At 44.2% G+C, this 9,653-nt stretch overlaps 1 protein-coding gene across 2 annotated transcripts in view; it reads left to right on the forward strand.

Annotated features, from left to right (window-relative positions):
* The window catches only part of LRRN2 (leucine rich repeat neuronal 2), a 46,536-nt gene extending 37,140 nt beyond the window's left edge, over positions 1–9,396 (forward strand). For both annotated transcript variants that reach the window (XM_040337589.1, XM_040337590.1), the window contains exon 2: positions 6,333–9,396. In XM_040337589.1, the coding sequence (XP_040193523.1) occupies positions 6,499–8,604 (2,106 nt within the window). In that variant the 5' untranslated portion in view covers positions 6,333–6,498 and the 3' untranslated portion in view covers positions 8,605–9,396. The remainder of the gene's footprint in view (positions 1–6,332) is intronic.
* The last annotated feature ends 257 nt before the right edge of the window (positions 9,397–9,653 follow it).

Below are 9,653 nucleotides of genomic sequence, written 5' to 3' on the forward strand. Positions count from 1 at the left end.
CAAACGATGTAAAACGTGGAATATTCGTCACTGATCCGACGTCCATACTTAACATTGGCTGCGCCATCTTTTTGGTGGTTTATCTTTACGCCTAAAAACGCCTTACGTAAACGGCGTATCTTACATGCGACGGGCGAGCGTACGTTCGTGAATAGGCGTATCTACGTCTTTTACATATTCTCGGCGTAAATCGACGTACATGTCCCTAGCGGCCAGCGTAAATATGCAACTAAGATACGACGGCGTAGGAGACTTACGCCGGTCGTATCTTAGCAACATTTAAGCGTATCTCAATTTGAGCATACGCTTAAAGATACGACGGCGCGGATTCGAACTTACGACGGTATATCTACTGATACACCCGTCGTAAGTCTATGTGAATCTAGCCCTCAGAGTCGGTTCACACTGGGGTGACACGACTTCCAGCACGACTTTCAGAGGCAACTCCAACACGACTTCAGCATGAACCACAGGGCGACCCGGGGCAACTCCAGGCGACTTGGGGCGATTTGACTTGAAGTCGCCTCCAGGACAGGGAATGTTAGAAGTGGCCAATCAGAGCTTCTAAGCTCGTTTGACATCATTCTTCTTCCGGTTTCATTTCTTTTTCCCTGTTTTTCTGTGTCCAAAATGCTCCCCGTGTGTTAAGTAATGTAAGCTGTCATAGCAGCTGGTTTGGCAGTATTGATCTATTGATCAACAAGGATCTACTGTTGTTAGGGATCTATTGTTGTTGTCAGGGGAACTAGTGTTCCTGTTAGGGATCTACTGTTGTCAGGGATCTATTGTAGTTGTCACAGGAACTATTGTTCCTGTCAGGGATCTACTGTTGTCAGGGATCTATTGTTGTTGTCAGGGAAACTAGTGTTCTTGTTAGGGATCTACTGTTGTTTTAAGGGGATCTATTGTTGTCAGGGGAACTGGTGTTCCTGTTAGGGATCTACTGTTGTGAGGAATCTATTGTTGTTGTCACATGAACTATTGTTCCTGTCAGTGATCTACTGTTTTTATAAGGCGATCTATTGTTGACAGGGGATCTATTGTTCCAAACAGGAAACTATTGTTGTTGTCAGGGGATCTATTGATCCTGCCAGGGATATACTCTTGTTAGGGATCTATTGTTGTTGTCAGGGGAACTAGTGTTCCTGTCAGGGATCTATTGTTGTTGTCACAGGAACTATTGTTTCTGTTAGGGATCTACTGTTGTCAGGAATCTATTGTTGTTGTCAGGGGAACTAGTGTTCCTGTTAGGGATCTACTGTTGTCAGGGATCCACTGTTGTGATCAGGGGAACTAGTGTTCCTGTTAGGTATCTACTGTTGTTGTAAGTGGATCTATTCTTCATGTCATGGATTTATTGTTCCTGTTAGGGATCTACTGTTGTCAGGGATCTATTGTTGTTGTCAGGGGAACTAGTGTTCCTGTTAGATATCTACTGTTTTAAGGGGATCTATTGTTGTCAGGGGAACTGGTGTTCCTGTTAGGGATCTACTGTTGTTGTCACATGAACTATTGTTCCTGTCAGGGATCTACTGTTGTCATGGATCTATTGTTGTTGTCACGGGAACTATTGTTCCTGTCAGGGATCTGTTGTTGTCCTGGAAAATAGTGTTCCTTTAGGGATCTTGTTTTAAGGGGATCTATTGTTGTCAGGGGAACTGGTGTTCCTGTTAGGAATCTACTGTTGTGAGGGATCTACTGTTGTCACATGACCTAGTGTTCCTGTTAGGGATCTATTGTTGTTTTAAGGGGATCTATTGTTGTCAGGGAAACTGGTGTTCCTGTCAGTGATCTACTGTTGTCAGGAATTTATTGTTGTTGTCACAGGAACTATTGTTCCTGTCAGGGATCCATTGTTGTCAGGGGAACTAGTGTTCCTGTTAGGGATCTACTGTTGTTTTAAGGGGATCTATTGTTGTCAGGGGAACTGGTGTTCCTGTTAGGGATCTACTGTTGTTTTAAGGGGATCTATTGTTGTCACATGAACTATTGTTCCTGTCAGGGATCTACTGTTGTCAGGGATCAGGGGATCTAGTGTTCCTGTTAGGAATCAACTGTTGGTTTAAGGGGATCTGGTGTTCCTGTTAGGGATCTACTGTTGTGAGGGATCTATTGTTCCTGTCAGAGATCTACTGTTGTCATGGATCTATTGTTCCTGCCATAGATCTACTGTTGTTGTCAGGGAAACGAGTGTTCCTGTTGGGTATCTACTGTTGCAAGTGGATCTATTGTTCATGTGATGGATCCATTGTTCCTGTCAGGGATCTATTGTTGTTGTAAGGGGAACTAGTGTTCTTGTTATGGATCTACCGTTGTTGTAAGGGGATGTGTTCCTGTCAGAGATCTACTGTTGTCAGTGATCTATTTTTGTTGTCAGTGGATCTATTGTTCCAGTCAGGGATCTACTGAAGTTGGAAGGGGGATCTGTTGTTCATGTCAGGGATCTATTGTTGTCAGGGGAACTAGTGTTCCTGTTATGGATCTACTGTTGTTGTAAGGGGATGTATTGTTCCTGTCAGAGATCTACTGTTTTCAGTGATCTATTTTTATCAGTGGATCTATTGTTCCAGTAAGGGATCTACTGATGTTGGAAGGGGGATATGTTGTTCCTGTCAGGGAAACTAGTGTTCCTTTTTAGGGATTTACTGTTGTTCTAAGGGGATCTCTTGTTGTCAGAGATCTACTGTTGTCAGGGGATCTATTGTTCCTGTCAGGAATCTACTGGTGTTGTAAGGGGATCTATTGATCCTGGTCGGTATATACTGTTGTCAATTATCTATTGTTGTCATGTGAAATAGTGTTCCTGTTAGGGATCTACTGCTGTTGTATGGGGATCTATTGTTACTGGCATGGATCTACTGTTGCCGATGTGTTCTATTGTTGCTGTCTGCAATGTATCTATTATACTGCTTGTCTTGGTAAAAAGTTCTATACAAAACTGTTAGTACCACAAATCGCCAGAAGGGGTAGTCTTTGGAGGTGAGTAGGGGTTGGAAACATGACTTGGAAAGGGGAAGTTCATGCACCCATCCTCTGTGAAAACAAGTGGCCTGTATGGAACTACAAACATCATGCCTAGTCAAGGAAAACAGACATATAATAAAGGCTAAACTTACATTTGGCAGTGCGGTCGGTCTGGGACAATACATCAAAATCCTCAAAGGACAGGCGACAGGCATCCAGCCAGGCATTGTCCCTCTTCAGTTGGTTCTTGTAATGTCTGTCTGTCTTGTCATACAGACATGGGCCCAGATTCTCAAAGGAGATACGTCGTATCTCTGAGTCCGAGCGGTCGTATCTATGCGCCCGATTCTTAGAATCAGTTACGCATAGATTTGTATTAGATCCGACCAGCGTAAGTCTCTTACGCCGTCGGATCTTAACTGAATATTTACGCTGGCCGCTAGGGGCGTGTACGCTGATTTATGCCTAGAAATATGTAAATCAGCTAGATACACGAATTCACGAACGTATGCCCGGCCGACGCAGTACAGATACGCCGTTTACGTTAGGCTTTTCCCGGCGTAAATTTACCCCTGCTATATAAGGCGTACCAATGTTAAGTATGGACGTCGTTCCCGCGTAGAATTTTGAAAATGTTACGTCGTTTGCTTAAGTCATCCGTGAATGGGGCTGGACGTAATTTACGTTCACGTCGAAACCAATACGTCCTTGCGGCGTACTTTGGAGCAATGCACACTGGGATATTCCACGGATGGCGCATGCGCCGTTCGTGGAAAACGTTAATCACGTCGGGTCACAAGTTATTTACATAAAACACGCCCCCCTGTTCCACATTTGAATTAGGCGGGCTTACGCCGGCCTATTTACGCTACCGCAACTTACGGAGCAAGTGCTTTGAGAATACTGCACTTGCCCGTCTAAGTTGCGGAGGTGTAACATAAATAGGATACGTTACGCCCGCACAAAGATACGCCGATCTACGTGAATCTGGGCCATGGTCTCTCCTTTTTTTTAAAGTGTATTTTTTTGTGCGTGTACTCGAGAGAGGAGCTGGACTGCAGGAGTTGGGAGTTCTCCATGCCCCGGGTGGCAATGGCGGGTGTGTGAGGGGGTCCTCCCACACAGCCCGCCCTACCTGCTCCGCTTTGAAGCCCAACAGGGCAGAGGGACTCCCTATAAGGGAGTGAGAGGATTAGCCCGCTCAACCAGCCCCATTAGTCCTTCACCTCTCTTTTAGAGACCGCGTGGTCAAAGTGCGTGTGTTAACCCAATTTAGAGTGCGTGTGTAGGTGTGGTGGTTTTTGTGGGAGGGGGGTGGGCGTACTAAGCGCAGGCTTACCTTGCATAGCACACCCACCAGGAGCCGGGCTGAGACCACCAAACTCAATTCACATGAAGCCGAGACCGGGATCCGAACCTCTAGCTGCAGAGGTGAATGGCTTGTCAGCGCAGTGCCAATCGCGTTGAGCCACCGCAGCTCCCATCCATGGTCTCTCCTTGATGAACCTTATAAGAGACTCATTATCCACAGCCTCTCTTCTATTCCCTTCCCTGACTCTGGTAGACATGGTGTATAGGAGGTATACAGATTTAGAGACAATGTCTAAACTGAAAGTAATATGTGTGTAGGAAGGTGGGGGCTGCCTGGGGACAGGGGAGTACCTGGGTGCTTCTGGGTAAATTCCTCTCTGCTTCCTGCAAAGTTGCCTCTAAGTTGCATCATTATGTACAGGGATCAGACTTGGAGACGACTTGCATTGAAATCAATGGGTACAGGTCGCCTAGAAGTCGGATTGAAGTAGTACAGGAACCTTTTCTGAAGTCGGAGCAACTTCAGTAGTGTGTATTAAGACGGCTCCATTAACTTCCATTGCTTTTCTCGACAGCGCAACTTGGGGAGACTTGAGGCGACCTGAAGTCGGATCGCAGGTCGCCCCAGTGTGAACCGGCTCTTAATTGCAGTGTTTTTCTTTTCTTTAAACATTTTTGTTCGCTTGCAATGTGTCTTTGAACTTGAAAATTTGACTACTTGAGGTGGGGTCAGTTCCCTAGCACAAGCCCCCTGTTTTGATGCACCAAGTCCTCTACTCTTCTGGGAGAGCTTAATTACTCTGTTTACTGGCTCATAATTAATCCCACCCACCCCTCACCTCCTTACATAAACTTCCATGGAGCTGCGGGAAGTAACAAAGGGTAATACTTTAGAGCAGGGATCCTCAAACTACGGTCCTCCAGCTGTTGTAGAACACATCCCATGAGGCATTGTAACACACTGACATTCACAGACATGACTAGGCATGATGGGAATTGTAGTTCCTGAACAACTGGAGGGCCGTAGTTTGAAGACCCCTGCTTTAGAGTGTCACTTAAGTGACAGCTCTGTGTCTGCTGGAGCTTCTGACATCACATCCAAGATGACAACAGCCAGCAGCAGTCTCAGGGTTTTTGGAAAACAATACAAGGAAGGCTTTTACAGGTAAATATAATAGATATAATACATTAGACTCACATATAGACATCATGAACAGGAATGCCTGAAGCCATGTTAAAGCGGGAGTTCAACCATTTCTTTTTTTCCCTTAGCTTCCTGCTCGTTCGGTCTAGGGCAGGGATATGCAATTAGCGGACCTCCAGATGTTGCAGAACTACAAATCCCATGAGGCATAGCAAGACTCTGACAGCCACAAGCATAACACTCAGAGGCAGAAGCATGATGGGACTTGTAGTTTTGCAACAGCTGGAGGTCCGCTAATTGCATATCCCTGGTCTAGGGGAATCGGCTATTTGTATCAAAATATGATCCGTACTTACCCGTTTTCGAGATGCATCTTCTTCCGTCGCTTCCGGGTATGGGTCTTCGGGAGCGGGCGTTCCTTCTTGATTGACAGTCTTCCGAGAGGCTTCCGACGGTCGCATCCATCGTGTCACTCGTAGCCGAAAGAAGCCGAACGTCGGTGCGGCTCTATACTGCGCCTCGACGTTCGGCTTCTTTCGGAAAATCGTGACGCGATGGATGCGAGCGTACAACCCTGGAAAGTTAGCATCCAGGGGCATATGGCTTTGCGCATGGCTGGGTTTATGCAAGCAGTGTTGTAAACTCTGTGTACAGCCACTTGTGGCCATTTATTACCGTGACCAGCTTTATGCAGCAGCTTTGCATCCTGGTCACAGAATGCAGTTTATGTTATGCTGCCTCACGTGCCCCTTTGCACGAGGCCATGATCTTATCGAAAAATTATTGTTGAAAGGATACCTTTAAGTGCTGAAAACAGAAGCCATTGAAAGGAAAATGTGTTGGAATGTAGGTATAAAAGGAGAAATATGATTTCTGAGAACTTTATACTAATAATAATGCTTTTTCTTCACAGATTACCTCAACAGCTGGAAGCGCTAATGATGCTTTTCAAGATACAGAAAGAAAGAGACCACTGGACTGTAAGAAGGCATTTGCTGACAAAGATAGCTACTATTCAGCTGTTCTGGATTTGCCCATTGCTATATTTTAAGTAATTTAAGTCTATGTTCACTTGATTTATGTGGAAGATTCTTTTTAACAATCATTTTGGCTGCAGAATGAGACTTCTTGTGGTGAAATTAATCCTAATTTGGGCCTACTCTGCTCAAGGAGGAATACCAGCTGTGCCATGGAAGGTGCAGTGCCCATCACAGTGTGTGTGCCAGATACGTCCGTGGTACACTCCAAGATCAGCCTACAGTGAGGCCAATACTGTCGACTGTAATGACCTTTTTGTTTCATCTGTTCCAAGTGCCCTGCCAGCTGGAACACATACACTTCTTCTGCAGAGTAACAATATTGCACACTTGGAGCTGCAAGAGTTGGATTATCTGGAAAACCTGACAGAGCTGGACTTGTCTCAAAACAGCTTCTCTCACATCAGAGACTTTAAAGCCAGAGACCTACCAAATCTTGTAAGCCTTCACCTTGAAGAAAATCAGCTGGAAAGCCTACCTGAAAATAGTTTCTTTGGACTTGAGAGTCTGGAAGAATTGTACCTGAACCATAACCAGTTGTCTGTGATACATTCTCAAGCTTTTTTAGGACTACGGCATCTATTACGCCTGCATTTAAACTCCAATTTACTGACAAGCTTAGACAGTCAGTGGTTTAAAGAATTGCCAGCTCTAGAGGTATTGATGGTTGGTGGCAATATGGTGAGCTCAATTCTGGATATGAATTTTAAGCCATTGTTCAACTTAAGAAGTCTTGTTTTGGCAGGCATGGGTCTTAAGGATATATCAGGCTTTGCACTAGAAGGTTTGCAGAAGTTAGAAAGTCTCTCTTTCTATGACAACAAACTTATTGGAGTACCCAAGGAAGCCCTGCAAAGGGTGCCCAACTTGAAGTTTCTAGATCTTAATAAGAACCCATTGAGCAGAATTAAACAAAAAGATTTTGAAAATATGGCTCAACTAAAAGAACTGGGGTTAAACAGCATGGAGGAATTAGTATCTATTGATGAAATGTCTCTTGTAAATCTGCCAGAACTGACCAAGCTGGAAGTCACCAACAATCCAAAACTGTCTTTCATTCATCCTCGAGCCTTCCAAAAACTTCCCCGAATGGAAACATTGATGCTTAATAATAATGCTCTAAGTTCTTTGCACAGAGAGACTGTTGAATCATTACCAAACCTGCAGGAGATTGCTATGCATGGCAATCCACTTAGATGTGATTGTGTTATTCGTTGGGTGAATGCAACAGCACCCCATGTTCGTTTTATGGAGCCTCAGTCAACATTATGTGCTGAACCCCCAGAGTTAAGGCGCACACAATTACGATTAGTTCCATTTCGAGAGATGAGTGACCATTGTCTGCCCCTAATTCCTGTACCAAGTTTTTCTCCACGTGTACGTGCATCTAGTGGTCAGAGTATTACATTACACTGCCGAGCCCTTGCTGAACCACAACCAGAAATTTACTGGGTCACACCCTCTGGGGAAAGGCTTACAGTGACTGCAGACTGGGGTGGCTACAAAGTACAAGAGGAAGGAACACTGGAAATACAGGTAGTGTCATCAGCGCATGCAGGTGTATATACATGTGTAGCTCAAAATCTGGTGGGAACAGATTACAAGAGCGTATATCTTATGGTCAACCAGATATCCCCAACTAGCGAAAACCCAGTGCAGCTTCAAGTGGGAGAAGTGGGCGAGCGTCATTTATTACTCTCCTGGATTCCACCTCTCAATGCACTTGGTTGCAGTCTTCGCTGGAGTTGCTTAACACCAGGTGCCAGCGTGGAGCGGGCAAGACTCCCTGTTGGGTTAAATTCATACAACGTCACAAGACTACTTCCAGGAGAGGAATGCAGAGTGTGTCTTCGAGTTTCCATTCTTGGAGGCAGAGTGAGAACAGCTTGTGCTAGTGCTAGAACAAGGGACACTGGCACAGGTTATAAGCACAGAGGGCAAAAAGCTCTCACTGCACTAGCCTTCTGCTTACTTCTGGCTGTGATTGGTTTACTTGCACGCTATCGTCCTGGTAGTAGGACAGATCCCACATCAACATGGTCTCTAACTGGAAGAGTTATTTACCCACCCATCATACATCAGTGGGACAAAGACAAAAAAGAAGAATGTATCTCAGGCATCAATGTGCCAGCAACCCCTCTGTGGTAATGGGTTTCAACAGAGTTATCTCTGACACTTTCCCAGAGAACAAACGACGGAGAGTAGTGCCTTGGAAGGAAAGAAAAAAAAATGCCCAAGAATGGATATCAGGCAGACAAATAATGGGGAAAATTCACCATGGGGGTAGAGAACTGTACAAAAAGAAGCAGAAAGGCAAGTACAAATACAATTTTACATACCAGGAAACCTACAAACCTAATGAGAACTTACAAATGTGTAGATGCTCATGTAGAGAACAAAGACCCTGCTGTACACCTACAAAGAAATCAAATAAAAAAATGCATGAAAGACTACTTTCTCAATGCAGACACACATTTAATAAAAAAGCACCATGCATTTTGTAAAGCTACTGTCATTATAAGTGATATAATTATACCAGAGGTGTATATGCTTCAGAATGCTGTTAATCCGTTGCTGTGCAGTGTTTTCTTGGACTCCAAAATGCCTTGGAACTATAAATGAAAAGGTTTATCTCCAATTAGTTTTGTGTTTAAACTAGGAGTAATGAAGAAATATTAAGAACAGCTCAGAATAGGCCTGCTCTGTCAACTAGTGGAGAAAAACAATGCAGAAATACAACCTAGAAGCAAGCCAACATGGTTCCCCATGTCAGTTTCAAGGGAGGGGAAGGTGTAGGTGCTCCATGTATTTGGACTGTATGAAGTTGAAACAAAATTGAACTTCGCAGAAGCAGGCAGCAAGACTCAACTTTAAATTTGTTCCCAACTAATATGTACAAGTGTGGTTGTTATAATAAAGCTGTAAACAGCAGTGCTGTCAGTGGTTCTATTAGCTCCACATGTTGTCATAAGGTACAAAATATATGAAAAACAAATTTTGTAGCAGATCAAAAAGGAGCAACTGTATTTATTTCTCTAGTGATGCAGATTCCAAATGTAATTTTCCAGGGGAGGTTTGAACCACATTGTTGGCTGTAGGTAAATATTAGTTCTTGGCATTAAATTTTAATCAACAACAATCCTTGGGATTTGCATCAAACATACCAGAACATATTTAAAGTGGTTGTAAACCCTCCT

The sequence above is a fragment of the Rana temporaria genome, chromosome 2, assembly GCF_905171775.1.
Source record: "Rana temporaria chromosome 2, aRanTem1.1, whole genome shotgun sequence".
Classification (NCBI taxonomy): domain Eukaryota; kingdom Metazoa; phylum Chordata; class Amphibia; order Anura; family Ranidae; genus Rana; species Rana temporaria.